At 44.1% G+C, this 24,177-nt stretch overlaps 1 protein-coding gene across 7 annotated transcripts in view; it reads left to right on the plus strand.

Annotated features, from left to right (window-relative positions):
• adgrl1a (adhesion G protein-coupled receptor L1a) overlaps positions 1-24,177 on the plus strand; it is a 153,246-nt gene that overhangs the window by 117,541 nt on the left and 11,528 nt on the right. For 6 of the 7 annotated variants that reach the window (XM_055005084.1, XM_055005087.1, XM_023277936.3 and 3 more), the window contains exons 5-22: positions 2,493-2,507; positions 10,512-10,719; positions 10,932-11,196; positions 12,234-12,561; positions 13,897-14,190; positions 15,582-15,685; positions 16,671-16,856; positions 17,048-17,086; positions 18,842-19,022; positions 19,197-19,319; positions 20,233-20,441; positions 20,532-20,705; positions 21,262-21,465; positions 21,991-22,211; positions 22,538-22,604; positions 22,781-22,872; positions 23,019-23,187; positions 23,466-23,621. In XM_055005084.1, coding sequence (XP_054861059.1) covers positions 2,493-2,507; positions 10,512-10,719; positions 10,932-11,196; positions 12,234-12,561; positions 13,897-14,190; positions 15,582-15,685; positions 16,671-16,856; positions 17,048-17,086; positions 18,842-19,022; positions 19,197-19,319; positions 20,233-20,441; positions 20,532-20,705; positions 21,262-21,465; positions 21,991-22,211; positions 22,538-22,604; positions 22,781-22,872; positions 23,019-23,187; positions 23,466-23,621 — 3,035 coding nt within the window. The remainder of the gene's footprint in view (positions 1-2,492; positions 2,508-10,511; positions 10,720-10,931; positions 11,197-12,233; positions 12,562-13,896; positions 14,191-15,581; positions 15,686-16,670; positions 16,857-17,047; positions 17,087-18,841; positions 19,023-19,196; positions 19,320-20,232; positions 20,442-20,531; positions 20,706-21,261; positions 21,466-21,990; positions 22,212-22,537; positions 22,605-22,780; positions 22,873-23,018; positions 23,188-23,465; positions 23,622-24,177) is intronic. The other variant, XM_055005086.1, reaches the window with a different exon arrangement.

Here is a 24,177-nt window from a genome sequence, read left to right on the forward strand (position 1 = left end):
ACGCAATCTCTCAGCTCTGTAAAAGAGACAGAGCTGTTGTCCTGCAATGCTCCGGCAATATGTGTGTGTATTTGAGAGTGTGTGTTTCTAGCTGTACTCATTAGTGTGGGAGTAATTGATAGGGTTGTAGAGAGCGCTGAGCAGAGTGATTAAGGGGAGAGAGGGCAGTGCCTTATTTCTCAAAAGAGCCCTGAAAGAGAAATGTTGAATGAATCAGACAAACAACCAAGGTGGCCTTAAACTAACCTTCAGCTCACTGTGAGGACAGTTTGATGAGTTTCTGTCTCTTTTTTCTCTGTGTTTCTGTGTGTGTGTGTCCCAAGGAATGTGTGATGAACTGGTGTGTGGCTGTGCTTTGTGTCTATTTTTCAGGACAACCAAGAATAGAAGAAATGGAGTCAAGAGAAGTCTTCCATCTCCTTTATGTTTTTTTATTTCTTTCTGCAGCTTTGAAGAGGTTTTACTTTCCCTTTCTGTCTTTCTCTCTCTACATGCCACTACTGTGCATCACACGTCATTTTCCTCCTGTTTAGATAAACACAGTCAGTGGCCCATTTATATTATTGAATGAAGGTCATCATTTGTGAAGGACTACTTGCATGAAGTGGAGAAGCTCTGTAGGTGCAGGTCAGTAGAGTCCTTGGACATAGGGGGAAACTCCATATGTTTGGGCTCTGCTGGATTCTAGTGTCTCCATGCACGTCCTGCAGCTGCTACAGTGAGGATGAAAGCTCTGGATACTCTCTGGCTGCTCTCTTCCTCCCCTATCCTTGAAGCTAATGATTGCACTCGCAGTTGGTGGTAGGGATGTAACGCTTTTTCGCCACCGCCCCAGCCTCACGGTATTTGCACTCGTGGCTTTGCCATATTTACTCCTATAGGCTGCAAATGGCTTCCATTCCCCAGGTCTTCATGGAGGTTGTTTGTCTACTTTGATCTTGGCATACAATGATAAATGATTAGGGTGGCTGCTGATACTGATGCTGCCACTGCCAAGGTGCAAGGCCATCCCCCACAACAGCCCAGCCTACTGCTGCTAGCAGTTCGTTTTTCCTTTGTTTTGCTTGCTGTGTGTCTCTTTACATCTCTCTCTCCCTCTCTCTATTGCTCTTTCTCTCACTTTTTTTTTCTCTTTACGAGCAACCCTGCAAAGTGTCGTGACAGTTTCACAGGACTCCCCGGGGACGTCAGACTTCCCACGACACATACATGACAATCTCGCTCGCCGTGGGGATCCACCAGCCATGTGCCTTTTGACACGTCTCTTCCCGAGAGACATGAAGATCCACTCGCACACCACTTGTGCCTCAGCAAACACAGAGGAAAGGCAAGCGCCAGGGCTGTATTGCGAAAGGCGGAGATGAGGTCCTTGCTTGCTCTTCCTCTAACCTCCAGCTGCTAACTGACCTCCCCAGATGCTGCGACACGAACAGGTTCCAAACGGCATCATGGAGGAACCACACCATACCAAACCTGTTCGAGTCAGTTGAGGCCTTAGTGTGACACACCATCCTATTGATTTGTGTGTGATGAGACCGCTGTAGACATTTCTCTCATCTCTCTTTTGTTTCTACCCTCTTTTTTTCTCCCCTCCCCCCCGACTGTGTCTCTTGGTTTCTGTCTGTGTTTCTGAGGCGTTCCACTCTGTCAAGCCCTCCCTTTCCCCTGTTGTTTGTTCTCTTTTTCTTTGATGAGCCAGTCTTGGCCAGGCAAGCCAGCAGCTCCCCATTGATTGGATGGTCGATGGGTTGAGTGTTTTTGCTGGCTTCTATAGCAGGCATCCTGACTCTGTAAATTGAGCAAAGCCAAAAGCACCGCTTTCTTTAGATCAAGGGACCGCTCTAATGTCAACACAGACTGTGTTTGGAAAGAGAGCAGGAGAGAGGGATTCAGTGATCTTGCCGAAGACAACTGCTACACATAGAGACATATTCATCGCCACCTTTCCATCCACCATTCCTGCATCTCTTCCTCTACCTTTCCCACTCTTTGTTTACTTCCACAGCTGAAGAGGCCTGCGGCGCCAAGATGCTCTCCCTTGGTTTTTCTCTCCACCAGGTTGCTGGAGCTGCACTTGGGGCATAAGGGGAAGTGGGAGGGAGCGAGGGAGGGATGTGGCAATACGATGGGTGGAGGTGGGGTCGAGAGTGTGTGGTTGGGGGTGGACTGTTTTGTTGGGGGATTATTGATAAATCTGAAATGAAATGGAAATGGATTTAAACCCAGGTCAGGCCATTTTCCCCTTCTCATTTTCCATTTGAGCCATCCTTTCTCTGAGTAGCCAACCATAACGCAGACAGATAACTTGCTTTAAAAAAAACGACAGAGAGAAAGGACAGCGTTTTATTTAATCTCAATTTTCTCTTTTTTCCTGCACTTGTTTTTCTTTCATTCTCTTTACTTTCCCTCTTTCTCTCTCCCTCTCCATCTTACTGTCTTTCTCTTTTATCTTTCTATCTCCCTCTTTCTCCTTTTTTCCGATGCTTGAATAGAAGTGGATCAAAAAGGTAAAGACCACAATGAACATAACAACCACAGCTCGCCCCTTCCTCCCTCCTCCTCCTCCTCCCTTGTCTCCCTTCCTCCCCCCATATTCCCTCCTAACCCAGCACCTTGTGTAGTGGTCATGTTTGATGTTGATATCCCTCCCTTTTCTTTCTCGATCTCTAATCGTCTTGTCTGCCCTTCTCTTTCTATCTCTCTTTGACTTGTAACCAAAACTCTAAAATCCTTCTAGATTTCCTCCTTGGTTCTGATGACATCAGCCTGACCTGCACGCATGCACACACACACACGCACACACACACACGCTCTCACACACACACACACATGCACACACACACGTTCACACACACACACACACACACACACACACACACGCTCACACACACACGCTCACACACACACGCTCACACAGACACACACTCACAAAAAATATCATGGAAGGTCAGTCCAGTATCTATGAGAGATAAACGAGAAATTAACTTCATTCCTTTCCTCTATGAAGTAGAGCATCTCAGCCTAAGTGTACAGACAACATGCATTCGTATCATTTCGTGGATGGCAAATCTCTCCTCTTTTTTTCCATCCCTTTAAAAATCCATTTTCATCTTCACAGTGTTGCCTCACACACTTGACAATACACATTTCTCATTATTCAGATCTCATATTCACATTTCTTGGATAGCGTTCCAATCATTTTGCTACTACAATTTATCTATCCCCACAGATCTAAGAAAAAACTTTCTCCTCTCTCTCTGTCTGCACATTGTTCAACTGCTCCTTTTCTCCATGCTATATCTCTTCCTTTCTTTTTTTGTTTCTCAGGACCAATTCAAAGTTTGTCGTTGCTGTAATATTCAAGGCAAAAACATTGTGTTAAAGATAACGCAGCAACTGGGCAAAAGTTGCTGTCAGATCATTGTTACATTACGCCATTTCCAGGTTCTTCAGTGTCCTTCTCTCATTCTCTCACTATTCCTTTTTTAATCGATCACACGTCCATTTAACTCCTCTTCTTTCACTATCCCTTTACCTACTGCTTATTTTTCTCTGTTGCTCCTCATCCTCCTTTCTTTCGGTCTTTTTCTCTCATCTTTCTCTGATTGGTTTATCTCTCAGATCGCATCTGGCCATCACAAGCAGCCGCAGGCTTTTTAAAGCATCTTTTACTCTTCTCTCCCTCCTCCTTCTCTCTCTGTCTCTTTGTACAGTTTGTCACTGCCACCTCACTGTTTTCTTTATTGCCCATGCACAGTGACCCCCAACCCCCAACACCCCGATCCACCTCACTCCCCCCTCATTACCTGCCCACATCAGTCCATCCCCTTTTGGTTCCTTATGTGTTCAAGGAGAGGGGATGGGGGAGGGAGGTGTATCCCCCTCCTTTGGGGAACGCTCTGGCTCCTTGTAATGGCTTCTCTGATGCAGTTGGGCTTTGCCACAAGCACTCCTAAAGAGCCCCAATCAGCATGGCCAAGCACCTCAATCACAAGCTTCTTAAAGAGCAAAGACAGACCTGACCCACATTCAAGGTCAGGACGAGAGTAGCGGTCAGCTTTCCAGCTTTCCAATGAGCCTTAACTCCCCCTCTCAGTTCCCAACCCTCCTCAACTCTCTCTGAACCCCCTACTCACATCTGTCTCAGTCTCAGTCAATTCCCTGCCTGGCACCATGGCTGGATCCATATGTTGGAGGAATTAACTCCTACAGAGCTTGCCATTAACTGCTTTATGGAGCCCTTTGTCTGTCGTTGTGTCTGTAGCTTTTCATTAACATGGATCATTGTCTAGCATTTTTCTCCCACCGCAATCAGCCATTTTAGCTCACTCTCCCTGCTTGTGGTGGAGTAGAAAGCTACAGAACACCTCCTCCGCCTTCTGCTTCCACCTCACCCAACTGGTTATATTTATTTACTACTCTTCCTCCCACTAACACTAAAATGAATACCCCTCCACTGCTGCTAAACACACTTCCTTTCTCTGTTTATGGCTGAATTAATATTCCAGACTTGTGTTTTGCCCCTGTCTGTCAAATTAATCTTCAGTGATTGATCAGCTGATTGACAGATTGGGTTCAGGATGGCGCTCATCGCGAGGTGATGTCACTGTTCAATGAATGTCCAACACTTTGTCAACCTACCTACCTACTGTGAGGCTATTTTAAGACATCAGGCTATTATGTTGGCATCAGCCGCCTTCTCCCATCCCATCATTCCCTCTTTCCCTTTTCTCACCCTTGTTGCTGACAGTCTAGCAGGGTACACTACCCACATCATTACGGTATTTTCTTTATCACTGATGACAGGACCAACCAAGAGTTTTCTTACCTCCAGTTTGTTTGCTTCTGAAGGATTAGAGGCAAGAAAAAGAAGCAGTTTTAGACTACTGTGCACAATCCCAGCATTACCATGGAAGGTGGGATCAAGGAGCACACAAGGACAAATCCGTCAGTCGCACAAATAACTCTCCACATGTGATTTGGAAAAGTGGAAAGGAATGGGAGAAAAATAATTGCATTGTGTGGCAGGGAAATACAAAGAATGGCTGTGAATTGAGAAAGACAGAAAAAGCAGTTGCTATAGAGACGATGAGTCAGGCAGCATCCCTTCATTAGGAATGACCCACCACACACGAGCACAGTCATGTGACCGAGCCAGTGCAGACACCCTTTTCAGTGGCACAGGGAGGTAGGGAAGAGCATGAGAGGATTGACTGTACATGCAGAAGTCACTGCATTGTTAGAGCCAAAGAACCGAGAGGTGAGTGAGTGAAGCAGGTGGTCATGAATATAAAGCACAGCAGCTGGTTTCAGGACCGTTATGCAGAGACAGTATCTCTAAGAGACCTGATTCAGAGCAGGAGGGAGGAGGGGTGGGGGGTATTCAGGGCGGTGGCAGGCTAGGCTGATGTTACAGCCAAGCAGGCTTGTTGTTACCCTAGCTCTAAAGCCTCAGTCAGCTAGTATAGGGTAAGCCCCTCTGTCATCTACTGTATCTGCAGCCTGAAGCCTCTGCAACTGTGTCCCGATCAACTTTCCTGTCACTCAGTGTCAGAGTCACACTGAGGCAGATAAGACTTTGCTTTCAATGGACACTATCTCTTGGTGTTGCCTGCTTTTGGTCTCAGTGAAGGGTATTCTCTGGGGTGAATGTTTGGGTTGATAAAGGTGCCAGTTGGACACCTGCCTCTTCCACTGTCTGGACAGTGTGTCCTTGCATGCATTGTCAGAAAGCGTGTGTGTCCTAAGGGTGTATGTGTGTGGCTGTTTGTGTTGTATTGTGTTTTTACTCCCTAAGACCTCACCCCCCATGTAGTCTAAAAGGAAGCGGAAACACATTGGGAGCCCATTCCTTCTCCTTCCCTGTTTCTCTCTTCTACTCTCTGTCACTATTTGTCACTCCTCAGCAAATTAACTCACTCCTAATTCTCATTTCACAGGAAATAACCTATTTACTCTCTCTTACTCCACTCCTCTCTCTTCTCTCGTTTGCACACACAGAACACACTCACATTCTTCTTAACGCTTTCTTCCTTCTCTGTCTTTCTAAACTGCACACAAGCATGCCTCGCCAAACACACACCCACACACACACACACACATACTTACATACATACACAATAAGACACTCCTACACACACTAATGGGCTAATGAATGCACCGACATACCATCAGGAGACTCACTGCACACTCATGCACACACACTAACCCTTAAAGCCCATTAACTGTCCAGCATGGATGCAGGGTACCATGCCATGCTCCATTCTGCCCCCTGCTGCCAGTTTGCTGCACCTGCCAGTAACAGGTGGGGGATTCAATTAGAACAGCATGCTCTCAGCAGTCAGTCCTGTGAGCACGCCACGACTGTGGACTGGACTGGGCAAAGGCTCGGGCCAGCAGAGCCTTTAGATACCCGTAGGTAAAAGAAAAACAAAAAGACAAAAAGAAGAAGGAAAAAAAACACAAACACCACAAGGACGCCACTTAAGAAACAGCTGCCAACCATTGGCAGGGGGTGTTTAGATCATCAAAGTCGAACATTAACCATCACCATGATGCTGTCACATCAAACATGAAAACAGCATGGAGTGCAGAAGACAACCAAAATGAAAAGTCTAAATTTAGCCTAAAGCTGTCAGCGCTCACTTTTAATTGCGTTACCAGTCGATCACAAATGGGCGCTAGACACGAATGGGAGATATTAACTGTCATTTTCAGGAAAGTTCTGGAGCTTTCATCACTTTATGCTGCAGCCTCATATTGACAAGTAACAGCTGACCTGTGCCTGGGAAAGGGATTATGGAGATAAATAGTCAATTATTACAGCAGTATTTCCCAGTATGTGTGGCAGTAATTGGCATGCTAGAGTATGATAGCTACAGCCTGGGTTTTAATCCCTGATAAGGTAAGTTCCATTAGCCATCTGGCTAGTTTGTAGGGTAAAGAAGTGTTGTGTCTGTGTTGCCTGGTGACTTCAGTGGGATGATCATGACTCCAAGATTCCCTTCCGCATCCAAATAGGAATTAATCTATTAATCCATCTATCTCGCACAATCCCAGATGGCTCTACTACAGCTAACCTGCTCTAGCCAGACTTGGATAATGCCTAATCTCAAGACTTATGCCTAATGCTTAATGCCTAATGCCTAATACCTCATTCATACTGTGGTCATAATAGCCTTTTGTACTACAGACTCCACAGCTACGGTTTGGCTGCTCTAGCTTCCCGCTGCTACAATCACCCTTCACAGTTAGAAGAAGAGAGAGGGAGGCAGAGCAAAGAAGAGGCAGAAAAAGCTAGTAAACAGGAAGGCAGCCAGGAAGGCTGGGGAGGGCAGGTCAGAGTTAATGAAGCCCCCTAGGCAGAGTTTGCAGGGTGTGAAGCGTGGCCACTGTTTCTGTTTGGCTTGTGAGTGTGTGAATGAGTGTGTGTGTGTGTGTAGGTGTGTGTGTGTGTGTGTGTGCCTCATGGTCTGTGTGTATAGCCTAGAGGCCGTTGATGAGCCCCTTTGACACCGGGCCCACCCAATGTCCAGTTCATTAGAATAAACCGACGTGCATTGATCGCACAGGAGAGCAGGGAAGAGAGAGAAACATGGAGGAGGAAGGCAGACGATGACAGACTGTTAGTCTCTGCTGCACTGCAGTTTTATTGGGGTGATGAGCTCAAAAGAGTACAGACTGGTTCCAATTTAGTACATGGCTGGAAGGTTAGGTGCAATAATGAACAGAATCACATAGTATTTTTGGGCGGAAACTGTCTTGGGCACCATTTATTGAGGGTGAATTGTATTGCAGAAAACAACATTTTTTTGACCATAAAAGATTGTTGTACTTCTCTGTCTCTTATCTGTATGTAATGGCAAGTCATGACTCACCATCACATTCTGCCAACATTCCAATTCCAAACCATTATGACTGTCATATCAGGAGCTTTAATCTGGACATGATTTAAAGGATCTGAAGTGCAGTGGCTAAAGCTGGTATCCACAAAGAATACACAAAAAATGTTATCTTTTTAAAACACAAAACTCGTACACTTACAATGCTAAGATATTTTTTTCTCTGCTCTTAGCCATGTTGTTTAGCTTGACAGGTCAGTTTGACTACCTCAATTATGTACTACCATGTTTTTATCTATAAACCCTGAGCTCAGAAGTATAAATCGAGTAATGTCATGTTTAGTTTATGGTAAACACTAGCCACTCCCATCTGACAGCATCAACGCGGCCTTCGATTCAGACGCTCTCCAACACATATGTTGGGTTTGTTTCATACTGACTTTACAGCTACTGAACTAAATGGCACCAAGTTGAATCAAAACACTCGTATTAACTTCCATTCAATCATGCTATTGCTGGACTTTTTTGGGGATAATCAGTTGAGTGAGCGTGAGTCTTGTCATACAGGCATTACAGATTTACTCTGCCTTCTCCTGCAGTGTAATATTTTTCAGTTTCTTTGTATTGTGACAACAGAGAAAGATGCTTGCGTGCATGTTAATACTTTTGTAACAGGTCATCCTTTTCTTGATGGTCGAGAATAGGTTTCCATGTTTGTTTTTCTTTGTCCTTTATTCTACCTTGAGGCAGAGTGTTCCTATCTTTGTTTATGGGTCACCTACATGCAGAGCCTTTCTGCATGCTGTTTGTTTCTTTATTTACAGTACCATTGTACTTGAAGGAGTGTCCTACTTGTATTGCTTGTTTTTTTCCACTCATAGTTTTCTGCTTCCATAATAACTCACCCTTTACAGCCTTTGTTTCAAATATTTTGGAGGAGAGTGCCAGATTTAACCATTGCTCTGAACATTATTTTGCATATTTCAGTCACCCACATTCATATTTGCAAAGCAAACACTTCAGGCATCAGTACTTTCGAGCAAACATTTTGGTTTCGACAATAGAGCATGACAAGCCTCCTTGTGAAGAGTCTGTATTCAGTGTTTGTTTATGCCTGAGTTTGATTAGATTTCTGTTTGGCTGCCAATTTCAATCCCTGTTGGACCACCACCCCACAGAACAGGCAAATTCCTAAGTGGCCCTGCACCGCAGATCACCAGGCACTATCAACGACACCATGACAGAAAGCAAAGAGAAAAATCTGGATTTCCGAAAGCCTAAAGTGACTCCTCCACATCTCTGTTGTGATTCTTCTCCTGCACAAAACCCCATGCAATATTCAAGACAGTTTGAGCCTAGACTGGTCCATCACTCTAACAGTCACTGTGTGACAGTGTATGTATGCCTGTGGGTGTGTGCATGCATGTTGTGTACTGTCCTTGTGTGTATGGCAACGGTCTGTGTCTGTCTGTGCATTCGTGTGTGCATTCCGTCTGTATCCAAATGTCCCTGCAGTGTCCAATTAGTTCAGAGATGCATTCAATCATGAGGTGACCAGCAGGTGTCTGGTTCTGTTGCAACCCCAAGCCAAAGAGACACATAAATAAACTGGCAGAGGAATACGTGGGGACTCCTCAGCTGTTTTATTCTGAAGTCTCTCCAACTCTCCTGCCCTTGCTCTCCCTCTCTCACTCTCTCTCTCTCTGTGTGTCGCTGGGGCCTCTGTGATGTCAGAGTAGTGAGGATGCCAGCAGCTTTCCTCATAGATCACCTGACACGCCCGTTGGTCCCAGGGTACTCCCTCTGTCAGGCAGGGACACACGGCGTCTGCCAGCCAATTTACACCAGTCCCCAGTGAATGACCTCCACCTGCCTAAAGTGGACATTCTCCATGCCTGTGTACTTGTTTGGTGTATATGGATTGTGTGTAAGGGTTCCCACTTGCTTTGTGTGTACATCCATGTCTATTTGGAAATGAGCTGCTGTTCGGGTGTCTATTTTGTGTGTGTGGCTTGCCATGTGGGTGTGTGAGCCTGAGCTGCAGTTGCAGAGGAAGGGGAGGCCTAGCCAACCTCACATCTTTACCCCAGGATGCTTTTTTTCTTTGAGGCATTACTCTTGACTGAGAGCCAAATTTGAGTGCTAATAAAACAAGCTCCACAATTACTGTTTTACCACCCAGTGGCAGAGCAAAGAAACAGAGGCCTTTGAAATAGAAAATGCACAATCAAATAAAACTAGGCCAAGATAAATTAGATTAGAGACTACATCTAAGCCGCAGCGGCAGCCAGAAATCTCCCATTTATCATATCCAAACATTTTCCAACCACAATGCTGAACTTCTACAAATGAGCTTTTATATGTTCCTTCATTTTAAATCTGATAATGTACCTCACCTTACTCCCCTCTCCTCCTCTCTCCCATTCTCCTCCTATTCTTTGTCTCCTTTTCAATTCTCAACTTACCTTTATCTGCTCACATCTTTCCTCTGTCCCCTCCACGTCTCTTTCTTCTGTTCTATATTCTTTGGTCTTTGGCCTTTTCCCATTTCCTCTCTCCCTCCCCTGCCATCTCCATGATATCTTTCATTTCTACAATGCTTTGTTTTCATTTTGTGTCTCTTCCTTTCTTCCCCTCCTCTCCGCTCCAAACACCCCTCCTCTACTCCAGTATTTGTGTGTCCGGGGACGCTGCTGAGGGTGCAGGTGCCCAGCTCTCAGCAGGAGGCCGAGCACCAGGCAGGGGCATGGTGTAAGGATCCGCTGCAGTCTGGGGACCGTCTGTACGTCATGCCCTGGACCCCCTATCGCACTGACATGCTGTATGAATACGCCTCCTGGGAAGACTTCAAACAGAACCGAGCCACCACCACCTACAAGTGAGTGCACCTCCCACTGTTGAGGATGATCAAATGGCATGTGCTGCTGTATTGATTAATTGGCTTTTCATGTGGATGTGGTTGGTGATAGCAGAATGGCCCCACTGTGGTGTCGGCGTGCTCACCATGAGGCCATCTTCTGCCATGCAGAGCAGATAAATTGATTTGCTCATCTGGATTTCTGCCCTACTCATGAGGTTCTCTCTCAACAGGCTGCCCAACAGAGTTGATGGCACGGGCTTTGTTGTGTACGACGGTGCTGTATTTTACAACAAAGAACGCACACGAAACATAGTCAAGTATGACCTACGTACACGCATCAAGAGTGGTGAAGCCATCGTCACAAACGCCAACTATCATGACACCTCGCCCTACCGCTGGGGAGGGAAGTCGGATATTGACTTGGCTGTGGATGAGAATGGCCTCTGGGTGATTTACGCCACTGAATCCAACAACGGACGGCTGGTGGTCAGCCAGGTGGGTCAGCAGCGGTGCACAGAAGGGGATGCGATGCGGATTATGAATGCAGGAGTGGATTATATCAAAATCTCTCGGACTAGTCAGGCAAAAGGTCATACGTACACATGAATAACTTACAAGGGGGATTACACAAGCACACTGACAAATAAGATGAAGAGATGTTGCCGGACAAAGAAAAGAGTCACATAAACATAATCTGCATGAGGTTAGGTATAATTTTGTATCTCATCATATCAAAGCACTGATCTTCAATAGTAGGGTAAAGTATTGTTTTGTGATTTCAAACATTGCATGATTCACTAGCTTATAATCATAAAATGGTGACAGTGTTTTATAACCATATACAGTACTGTGCATATATTTTTAGATATATCATACTGTTTATCTACTGTAGTACAAATTCACATATCTTTGCCTTGCTCACTCGGCAGTCTTAAAAATGTGATCCATCACTGTAAACTTCACAGCATTCATTTTTTAACCCCAGTCGGTTCTTTGTTTCTTAACAAACAAAACTGCAATCAGGCAGCAAGTTCCCACACAAACAGAGCTTAAATTAATGTGTTGTTCAGACAGACGGGTCCCATTTATTATCACTATCTTTGACCTTAGCAGGAAATTGTTTTTCAAACCATATAAGTTAAACTATCCATCTAAAATATCAAACCCTGCATGAGCTATTAGAGTGTGGAATAATAGAGCAGCAAAGTAATAAACAACAAAGTGATCACTTTCAACGTCGATGAGTTTCATTTTTTACTTTTCCTACCTCAAACTCATGGAGGACTCTATTATGCAGTTTGGAGGTGTATTTCCAACAGATCCCCATTAGTTATGTTAAGAAACAACAAACAATTTAACATATCTTCAAGCTGCATCAATACAAACTGATGTCAAGAAATCAGATTGTATAACCTCTTAAACTGAAAAATGTTTAAGAGAATATATAAACTGAAGCATCACTTGGAGCTATCTGGAACTGTAGTTTGCACATTAAGTTTTGACCAAGTTAAGCATTTCTTCTTTGCCCACAGGTGAATCCTTATACTTTGCGCTTTGAAGGCACCTGGGAGACCAGCTTCGACAAGAGGATGGCGTCCAATGCCTTCATGGCTTGTGGAGTGCTTTATGCTGTGCGCTCAGTCTACCAGGACGATGACAGTGAGGCAGGAGGCGACTTGGTGATGTATGCCTACAACACCAACCGTGCACGAGAGGAACCCGTCAACATCGCCTTCCCCAACCCCTATCAGTATATTTCCTCCGTGGACTACAATCCTCGAGACAACCAGCTCTATGTCTGGAACAATTACAACGTCCTGCGCTACCCGCTGGAGTTTGGACCACCAGACCCCACCACTGGTAAGGAATGATCCTGCAGAAAGCACACGGTCACAAAACATTTTGTGTTTGTAAATAAATGCAAAAGTACAAGATAGTCATAAAAACAATGTATTTTCTCCCTTGATTACACTCACGTCTTACCACCATGTTTAACCCGTGACTAAGCTGTAAAGTTGAAAAACCAAGTCAATAGTTCTGTAAGATTGTAAAATGAATATTTACACTTAACACTCTAATAAAGTTAATTATAGTGACACTACCAAAAGTGTTATAAATAGGAATTTTAGGAGTACAGACCTCACAGTGTTTCCTTCAAGGAAAAGATGTGAAACAGATTCTGTATTTTGCATATAAATTTCAAAGTTTATTCCATAAAAAGATCATCAAATGTACTAGGAATGATTGCATTTCTCTTACGATTATTTCATATCTATAAAACATGAGATCATTAAAGAGAGTCTTGTGTTTGTCCAGGGAGAACGGTTGTTTGATTCGGCAAAACACACGTTTCATCGTATAAGTAATCTGCTATGCTATAATGCATAATGATGCTTTTTGCTTGATCAAGGACACTTTAAACAGGCCGTGCAGCATGTGTTTATCTGACATTTGGATGCCTCAGATATCTAATCATTATTTTTCCATCCCCAGCCATAGTTACACTAAAGAGCAGCCTCTCAGGTATGACTGCTGGAGCACTTCATATCAACTTCACTTTGTCATGGATAATGAAAAAGTCATTCCGAAATGATAAGGGGGAGGATGAAATGGGAACGCCACGCTGCATTTTGGCAGTCCATCAGTATGAGAGGGTGGTTTGGATGTTCTGTATATCTGAGCTGCATAAAGGCCTGTATGAAGCTCAGATTAGGCCCAGAGAGAGACGAGGCAGAGACAGACGGGCGGCAGCACTCAGAGAGTTGTGCACCGACTCTGTGTTTGATCAGTTAGGATTTTGTAGTTGTGATGTGTGGCTTTTATCTTCGCATTAGGTTTGGTTGTTAGTGATGGTGACTTCTCTGATACATTTGATAAATTATTTACTTCTCTCAGACTTGTGATGATGCTTTCTCGCCATCTCCTCCCCTGCTTCTTCTCCTCTCTCTGGAGAGCAGGCTTTGAGAGCCTCGAAAAAGTATTTGTCACCCCAATTATTGTCAGAGTAACTTTTGAACTCAGCTTCTGAGAGACATCTTATATTCACATGCATGTGTCCTTCATTCTCTTGATCTCTTTTCTTTGGCTTTTGCTGTCAGGTTTTGCTGCTCTCTTAAAAAGTCCTTGCATCCTCTGATAAGTCTCTAACTCACTCCGTTTCTCATTTGTCTCTCTGAATTGCTCGGGTTACATCAGGCCCTCTGACTACTACCCAAGTGACCACCACTCTTCCAGCCAGGCCTTTCACCTCCAGCGCCAGTCCCTCTACCGCCCGCCCTCTGGTCCCCACCTCACGGCCAATTGGCTCCATCAACAAGCATCCTGATCTTCGACCAATCACAGCCACTGTGCCTGTGACCCGCCGACCACCCCGTCCTCCTCCAGGCCCAGAGCAACATGTCTGCGAGGCCAAGCTGGTCCGTGGCGTCCCGTGGCCCACCACACAGCCAGGAGAAACAGTAGACCGCCCTTGTCCCAAAGGATCTCTTGGTGAGGACATCTGCATGTGTATATTTTTAAACATCCCTGCATTTTTCCACTCCATGAAGCAAACAACGTGTTTTACTCGCACTGTACGTCCTCCATGCATGTGGATGTTTGCAATATATATCTATGCATGTACTCAAGTGATCAGCATGTTGGTGCTCTCATGCTTGTTTTTTTTCCACTGTTGCCTTCTTCTGTCCCTGCGTCAGTCCCACCAGTAGGCACAGTCCCCTAGGACTCTCAGATGAAAGCTCGTCCTCCTCAAATGAAAGGGCTCATCTCCCTCAGAAACAGAGCTGATTGAAAGTGGCGAATAATGAAATGAAAGGCCACACAGCACAGGCTTCACCTCCCTTCATGCTAGTTACTGTACCCCTAAACATCCAGCCATCAAAAAAAACTCCCTCTAGTCACAGAAAAAAAGCACCCCCCCTCCCCATCTTCCTCTCCACTCCATTTTGCTCTTTCTTTATGTTCCCTCTGTGTTAAATTAGCAGCTGGCTTAATTGCCTCGTCTTGGCACAGCTCTCAAACCTAATCTGTGGTCGATGGAGGAGAGTATAGAAAAAAATGGGAGAAAGGAGAGAAAAATCAGTGGGAATGAGAAAAAGGGTGTATAAAATGCAACGGCACATCTGCTCTGATCCTGCTACCACTATGAAGCGATGCTGCATTGTCTCTGTCGTCTCTGCTCTTCCGATCTGCTTCTCCCCTCCTCCCTCCCTCCCTCCCTCCCTCCCTCTGTGGTCTCTCTTCTCTCCTGTTTTTTTTCCCGCCTTGTCTTTGTGACTTGATGTTGGCTGTTTGTGTTAGCGGCAGCAGATAGACCCTTCTCTGGTTTTATCCCCGCGTGGTGTCCTTTCTCTGAACCCTCGTAAGTGAACAGAAAAAAACAGAGCTGGAAATGAGGTTTGGTGGAAGGTGCTTCCCTTCAGGTGTTTTTATTTGACAGTGAGGGATCATACCTGATGTCTTTGGTGTGTGCCTGTGTGCACAGAGTAAATGTTATGTGGTACGTGAGCATGTGTTCCTTTTAAATCCTTCTTTTTAAGAGCATGAACACCCTGTTCTGCTGCCGTCGTTTTTCTTTCCTCTCTTTCTCACTACCCCATACTCCATTATTTAACCTTTTTTACTTCTGACCCATTTTCTTTGAGACTTTTACTCAACCTCCCCTTTCCCTCTCATCTTCAAACACTTGGAGTATTGCATTTTTAAAATTCATTTCCTTCCATTTTTCTTGGTTCAAAAAAAGCTATCACACTTACATTTTTTGTGTTCATCCCTCTCCTCCACACTTTCCCCTTTAATTGCAGACACCTAATGCTTATTATCTCTCCATTACTCTCCCCTCCTCCCCACCAATTTCTTCCTCCTCTGCTTCTTTTCTCCAGGCATCGCTTCGTTCCAGTGCTTGGCGGAGCAGGTCATGTGGAACCCACGGGGTCCTGACCTGAGTAACTGCACCTCCCCGTGGGTCAACCAGGTGGCCCAGAAGGTGAGACCTGGAGCCCTACCCCCTGGCCATGGGTCTGTCCCTTTCCTCTGCCCCTCTGCCCCGGCCAGCCTCCCTGTCCACCTCCACGCACACATTAACATATCTCTGAGGCTGTCCTGATTAAAATACAGACTCCTTTCAACTGGCCCCTTCATTACAAGGCATCTGCTCTTAATGCTTAATTAACTCTATTTTTTCACTAATATACTTTAATTACAGCTAGGCTAAATTATTTTTTAAAAATCCAGCTTAGGGTCTCACAGCTTGCAGCAGCTCTGCCATTTTAATTTCATTCAGTTTCACTTCAATATAATCTCTTACACCTATGCAGTTGCTAAACTCTAAATGATGCACTGTGGTTATTACGAAGCTGACTGCCGTATCAACTTCTAAATTGTGGTACAGTACACACTGCAGTAATGTGATCATTTTACAATTTTGTCCAGCTTTCACACAGTTCTACAAAATGTGAAATAAATGTACACATGTTAAGACAGCTACATTTCTGCTGGAGACATCTTTGAATATTTTGCTATGCACACCGTCGATCGGCTCTCTTAAAGGTTTTTTAAGTGTGCATGTGCCTGGAAGGGTAAATAGCACTACTCTGAAAAGTAACATCATTGGAAGAGTCCATTATACCTTCTCCTTTGGGCAAAAATCAATTGCAATTGCAAGGTGGTTTCTAAGGGTGTAATTTGCAAGTGAAGCCACGCTAGGCAGAATAAAAACTTCATGATGTGGCCATGTTTGTTTACAATGATACAAGAAAAGCTGTTAATAAAGAGGGAAATCTGATTACTGCAGAATCAACATGGAAACGTAGGGCTTTTTTCTATGTACACAACACGGTAGTGTTTATAGACCCTTCTCTTGGTGTATGTAAAACTGTGAACATTTAAAAGTTTTACAGCAAATCTGTTTAAAGAACCTTACACTATAGCTGTATGAAAATGAGTGTATTTTATGTGTGTTCCTTCTGCAGATAAAGAGTGGGGAGAACGCTGCCAGCATAGCTGGTGAGCTGGTGACCCACACACGGGGTCGGATCCAGGCTGGAGATGTTAGTTCCTCTGTCCGACTGATCGAGCAGCTGCTGGATATACTGGACGCCCAGCTTCAGGCACTAAGGCCTGGAAACAAGGAGTCAGCCGGACGAAACTACAACAAGGTAGAAGAAAGTGCAAACACGTGCATAAATACACAAACACTCCAAAAAAATATTTAATTCAAGTATTAGCAAGGAAAGCTGAGGTTAATGTGAATTTACCCCTCTGGTGCACATACAAGGACTGTTGGGTTTTTAATTTACATTTTTTTTGTTTAGTTCTTTAATTCCAGGCTTTGTTTTCTCCCTTCCAGTTTCAGAAGCGAGAGCGGACCTGTCGGGCGTACATCCAGGTAGCATTTCTCTTTTATCTGCCTGCTTTACATGCCTGTGGAGTAGGACTGCTCTGTGACTTAGAATAAATGAGGGAAGATAAATCCTTGAGCAGACTAGGTTTGTGGATGAGATTCCTTTTGCTCAGTGCTCTGTTTTATGATTGATGCCGCCTTTGGAGTCATCACTTATAGAATTTCTGGTTTGTGCTGAAGAGCAGCATGAGTAAGATTTGGAATAACTCCTGGCACGGCCATGTACACTTTTTAAATGTTGAAGGATTTCCCAGAGCAGCAAAGGATGAGTTACAGTTTTTTGATTGCTCCTGGTGTACATAGATTTGAAATATGGCTTCAGCTAATGAAGAAGTCATCTGTCTGTGACATAATGTTAGCTTTGTTGCACTGTAATAACGCTTAAATGTATAAAGCTGGCCTTGGCCTCATTGTGTTGCACAATAAGGTACAATATCTGTCACTCTGAAATATAATTTGACTATAGTATGAAAGGCTGCATTTTGTGTTACTACACCCTACTGTGCTTTTTCAATATTTGTGCAATATCTCTGGTTCTGAGAAAGCTGTAATCTAATATCATGAAAAGGCCTCGTGTATGCTTCTCTGTAATGATGAAATGCGGCACTCTCCAGCGCACAGTCTTTATGTGTCTTGACCTGTCTGCAGCATACTGTAATATGACCCCGCATCTTCTGATCTCAGTTGGTGCAAGATGAATGTAAAGGCTGCTGTGTAGTATGTAACTGTACCATTTTTTTTTTTTTGGTCACTCTCTGCAAGGTAGCTCAGGATAATAACTGCTGATCCAAGGATAAACCAAAAACACTCTGTGTCTTTTTCCTCGTGTAGCAGACAGAGTGCATTCTGATGCTAAATTCATTTTCTTAACAGCAATAGTCCTCATTCTACACAGCAGTCAATCCTTCATTTTGAGAGGCCTGAGCAAGAGAATTACATGATTCATCAAGCAGGCTACTCCAATAAATTGGATAGCTGATACAACCATCAAAATTGCCATTAAATGAATTGTAAGTGTGAAATAGAATGGTAATATGTCTGACATTGCACAGTAATAAATGTAGTGCAGGGGAGTGGTGAGTTTCTAGGAAATGATAGTAGAATAGTGGACTTTGTTCTCTCAAGTGCTCATATAATGTGGTTTAACTTTACAATAAAACACACGAAATGAGAAATTACCAAGGCAGTGAAGAACAAATCAAGAACTAACAGGTAATTACTAAGTAGCTAATTAATGGCTAATAGCACTTCCTGGAACCAAGAACAGACTGCTAGATACAGTGTTAATGAACCAGTGTGTAATAAATAGTTACCAAATATCCAGAATTAGGTTTTCTCAGAATTGGGTGCTAAATGACACAAAACCAAGGAGTATAACAATCCTATTACGAACATGCAATTTTGTGCTCCCCTGTGTGCTGTTGAGCACAATCCTAAGTAGGTGTTACCTTCCTGTTACTTTACATTACGGCTTTGTGTCAACTCATGGAAAGTAGAAGAGTGGCGATATGAAAACAAAAAACAAGCATTATTTAGCACATCTGCATTTATTTAAATGATCAGCTCATGTTTTACCTCTAATGAGTTAGTTCACCTAGTTTCTCTTTTGTTACATGTACTTATTAGATTGCTTGTGCCTTACTCTAAGGTGTTCTTAGTAATATTCGTATTGGCTAATATTATTAATAGTGTTAATGCTAATAATAATAATAATAATACAGCACCTTCTGCATGTGCTAGGCGGTGGTGCAAACAGTGGACAACTTGCTCCGTCCTGAGAATCTGGAGTCGTGGCAGGACATGAACAGCACAGAGCAGGCTCACACTGCCACCATGCTACTGGACGTCCTGGAAAAAGGAGCTTTCCTTCTGGCCAACAACATGTACGGGAATCGCTTTTCTGACCGGGCCCCTAGCATTGGTAAGAAACATCATTAATTGCATTCATTACAGCGGACATATAGATGAACCACTGTTTAGACCACTATATGTGAAATTGTGCCTCCAGATTGTGCCTCTAAATTCCTTCTGGGTGTGTCTTTGATAGCAAAGAGGTTTTATTTAAAGTGTCTGCTAACTGTTTTTCCACCATCAGACCTCGAAGTGCACGTTGTAAACACAGAGATGGAGCTGCAGGACTTGTCCTTCCCGCAGGATTACGCCAGCGACAGCACCATCCAGCTTTCAGCCTCCACCATCAAACAGTACAGTCGCAACGGTCAGCAACCCTCACCCCTCCCCGTCCTCACCCCGAGGACTGAAAAATTGCACTGTCCTGTTCAGCCCACTCTCTTATGTTTCCATTTGCATTTTCATGGAAGCTTAAAACAATCTGCATGCAGTTGACTAAGTTATTGGTTCATAATAATAGGCTAATCAGATTAACAAAAGCGCTGAGACAATTTCTTTTCTTGATGGTTTCTTAACAGCAGTCTTAATAGAATAGCTGGGGAGGCGTGTAGATTACAATCGGCCCCAGTCTGACAGAGCAATCTCAGCACTCCCTCTCCTCTCTCTTCCCCATTCCATTCCCTCGCTCCGTCTTTCCACCATCTTATCCCCCTCTCCCATCTCTCTTGTTTCTAAACCCCCCCAACACACACACACACACACACACACACACACACACACACACACACTTTGCCATCCCCCCACCCACCCACCTCTCCATCGCTACCCTCCTCCTTTCCATGGCCCCCTCAACCCTACCCTTTTCTGTTTTCTGTCTCCGCTCAGCTCTGCAGTGGGAACGAGATTAGAATGATTGAAACAAACGCACATGAAATATTCATATGGAATAATAAGAGATCTGTGAATGCTTGAGGGATGAATGTTCCATTGCCCTCCACATTAAATCTCGCTCTCTTCCACCAGTCAAAATGAAACGGTCCTTACCATCATTCTAACCTTCACTAACTCTCTCTCTCTGTCTCCCTTTCACTCACCCTGTCACTCCTTACTCTCCGTCTCTGCCACTCTTGCTTCCATTACCATATTCTTCCCCTATTGCTGTATTTGGCATTCCTCTGTCTTTACTATTCTGCCTGTATTTTCTCTTTTCCTGAAACATTTGTTTCACTCATTTTGCTTTTGTTCCTCTTCATCAGTGTGTGTTTCTCTCCAATATGCAGGACAAGTCAAGGTGGTGTTCATTCTGTATAAAAATTTGGGATCCTTCTTATCCACGGAGAACGCCACAGTGAAGATGGAAGTGGACGGATCGAACCAAGATAAGAAGCGCTTGGCAGTCAACTCCCACGTAATTGCTGCCTCCATCAACAAAGAGTCCAGCAGAGTGTTTCTCACTCAGCCGGTGGTCTTCACACTCAAACACCTACAGGTAGCCTAATTCGAATTCTAATTGAATCGACACCTTGATACATAATCCTTTGACATTTTCCTTCATCCCTCTCTATGTCTTTTTCTGCAGTTGGACAACTATTACACTCCGAATTGCTCCTTCTGGAACTACTCTGAGCGTTCCATGACAGGCCAGTGGTCTTCGCAGGGCTGCAGGCTGCTGGATACCAACAACACACACACCACCTGCTCCTGCAGCCACCTCACCAACTTTGCCGTGCTCATGGCTCACCACGAGCCCGATGTAAGTAAACAAGGGCGTGGCAGAGACACGGTGAAAATGGAAGCCGGGTAAAATTTATGCAGATGTTCGCTCACTCCTAGTCACACGCCTTCACACACATGCACATTAATATTTCTTCTCAGGGCTGACAAGCTCTTTGTTTTGAATTTTCTCTTTTCCTGCTTTCACTCCGACATTCAGGGAGGCACGGGCTTACAAATTCATGTCCCTCTACTTCTAGCTGACATTCACATGAATTTGAATGTCATGTATTATTTTTTTCAGGACGTCTTGTCTCTTGTCTTCACACTTTAGCTCCTTGCATATATTTACAAATATTAAATAAGGCAATTTGGCTCTTTCTCTCCCCCTCCCTCTTTCTATCCATCCCCCTATTGTTTCCACTGCTTATCTCCCATCCCCCCATTCTTCTAACTCTTTGTTTTTTATTTTTCCTTCTCTATTTGTCTGATTCTGCTGCATTTCTATGTCCACCTGCCTTTTTCCCCCTCATACCTCTCCACAACATCAATCATCCATTTCTGTTTACCCGACATTGCCCCATCCTTGATATCAGGGGCGGATGCACAAACTGATCCTTTTTGTGATCACCTGGGTCGGGATTGTCATCTCCCTAGTGTGTCTAGCGATCTGCATCTCCACTTTCTGCTTCCTGCGAGGCCTGCAAACTGACCGCAACACCATCCACAAGAACCTCTGCATCAACCTCTTCATCGCCGAGCTGCTCTTCCTCATCGGCATCGACAAGACTGAATACCATGTGAGTTTGCAAGCACACAAAGTTATACCCGCAACAGCTGTTTAGTTTTTGCTTGTTTTCTTAGAGAGGAATTTTTTTTTTTAAAGTGCAGTAACTACTTCCATTCCATATCCTCCTTTAAAACTCAACTGACATGCCTCAGCACCTATTGAAAGTTTAGTTTTTATGTATTCCAACTTTAAAATGACAGAGTTACAGCATAACACAAGCGACTCTTTAAACTTTTTTATTGTATGACTGAAATTGAGGCAGTGTGTCATTACGTTACTCTATAAAACGTTTACTGCTCTGTGTAATGAATTACCACTCAATAATATGCACAGAGACAGTCACCCAGGGGGCAGCTTTTCATTTTCCCCCTGTCAGTGTCCAGTACTGTTAGCCGATAGTGACTCTTTTCTGTCCTCTCCTGTTTTTCACTTAGTTATATGTCTTAATCTTAACTGTTTCTCCTCCTTCATCGTAATATTTTCATCCCTCCTCTCGTTCTCCTCCCTTGACTCTCTCCCTGGCTACATCCCTCAGATTGCCTGTCCCATCTTTGCTGGCCTTCTGCATTTCTTCTTCTTGGCTGCCTTCTCCTGGATGTGTCTGGAGGGTGTGCAACTCTATCTCATGCTGGTGGAGGTCTTTGAGAGCGAGTACTCCCGCAAAAAGTACTACTATCTGTGCGGCTACTGCTTCCCCGCACTGGTGGTGGGCATCTCAGCAGCCATAGACTACAGGAGCTATGGGACCAAGAAAGCGTACGTGTGAAGACAGGCCTTTTGCACCTGCAGATTGAGAAGTAGGATTATGCTATTCCCCCAGCTGGAAATGTAATATGTAGTGCTTTGTGAACGGCTCTTGCACCTCCCCACAGACTGGGTTTTCTGAACACACTTAGCCAAAGCCCGATGATTAGCCTTCATATGATAATCCGCTGAGACAGGGAAATAGTGTGCGCATGCCTGCCAGTGTGCGTGCATCTGTGTGCATGTGGCTCGGAGTGTGTGTGTGTGTGTGTGTGTGTGTGTGTTTGTTCATTGGCTTAGTTGCACATAACTCTCCCTTTTCCTCTGTGCCACTCCAGATGCTGGCTGCGAGTGGATAACTACTTCATCTGGAGCTTTATTGGACCCGTTTCATTTGTTATTATGGTATTAGCTTTACTGTCAAACAGTATTATTCCCTTCCTTTTTTTTCAGTCAAACCAAAAGTATTTCATCAGTATGCTTTCCAAGTGAGGTTATTCGCAGTTCAGATTCAGTATTTTGAGAGGAGACTGTAAAGTTCATATCACGCTTAGTTATTTCTGCCTATCTTCTGTCCTCAGCTCAACCTCATTTTCCTCATGATCACTTTACACAAAATGATCCGCAACTCTTCAGCACTGAAGCCTGACTCCAGCCGCCTGGATAACATCAAGTGAGTTCAGCTTATTCAATGTGACAGTGTCTCTTTCAAGAAAAATAAAGTTATGCTTTATAAACCCTACTTTCAGACAGTTTCTGAATTGTTTCAATTTTTCTATGCATCAAGTCATTATTTGGTAACATTTTCTTGCCTATCAGGTCATGGGCTCTCGGGGCTGTTGTCCTGCTCTTCCTGCTTGGACTGACATGGGCTTTTGGCCTCCTCTTTATTAATGAGAACACGGTAATCATGGCCTACCTCTTCACCACCTTCAACGCCTTCCAGGGCATGTTCATCTTCATCTTCCACTGTGCCCTGCAGAAGAAGGTAACAACAATATTTCTCCTTGAAGAGGGAATTAATATTATGACTGTATTGTGAAACACCAGGTGAAATGCTGCGTAGACATGTAGATAGAAGTCTGACTGATATTCAGCATACATGTTCAGAAAGAGTACATTAGGTACATTTTTGCTGCGGCTGTGTGATAAAAGCCTCCGTTGCTCCAAATTAGCTTCAACCTATCGAAACTAAGTGTTTGTGTTTACAAGTGACTCTAAAACCTGCCCGCTGTGCCCATGGTGTTGTTTTTAATTTTTTTACAGGTCCATAAGGAGTACAGTAAATGTCTGCGTCACTCCTATTGCTGCAGTCGCACGTCCACCAACAGCTCCCACGGTTCCCTGAAGAACTCAGGCCTGCGTGCCAACAACCGCTACTACAGTGGCAGCCAAGCTCGCCATGCAGCGGCCCACAGACAGGTGCAGGCAGAACAGACCCACGCATGAACTAGCGGCACACACAAAGCCGTGCAGGCGAACATCTTTTCACATCAGTCATGCCACTACTGAGCTTTACTGTGTGTTTTTTTTTAGAACAAATGGAAAGTAAATCTGCCTGTGCGGCAAGCTGCTTTTAGTTGTACTGATCAGCTTGTTTCAGGGGAATGGAATGAAAAATACATTTTCTTGAATCAAATAACTCTCTTGATACTGTCTGACTTATTTGACGCTGTCAAAAAGGATGTCAAAACAAAAGAAATCGCTTTAAAATCAAGGGAAATTTCCTCACTCTGCACTCATTGAATTTTTTTTCATTTAGGTCTGTTATGTAAGATTCTGAAGCACAAAATGAGTGTATCTGTGGGGGTTTGATTGTTGATCAATACCAATGAGTCACCGATTACTTTGCAAAGCAATTGAATTTACTTACTTTAACTTACTTTTCTGCCCACAGTCAAATTAGATGTGCAGCAAGCGAAACATCACAGTCTTGTAATACATATCGTTCTTAGTGACAGATTTAAAGTGCGCTACA

This window comes from Amphiprion ocellaris, chromosome 19 (assembly GCF_022539595.1).
Source record: "Amphiprion ocellaris isolate individual 3 ecotype Okinawa chromosome 19, ASM2253959v1, whole genome shotgun sequence".
Taxonomy (NCBI): Eukaryota; Metazoa; Chordata; class Actinopteri; family Pomacentridae; genus Amphiprion; species Amphiprion ocellaris.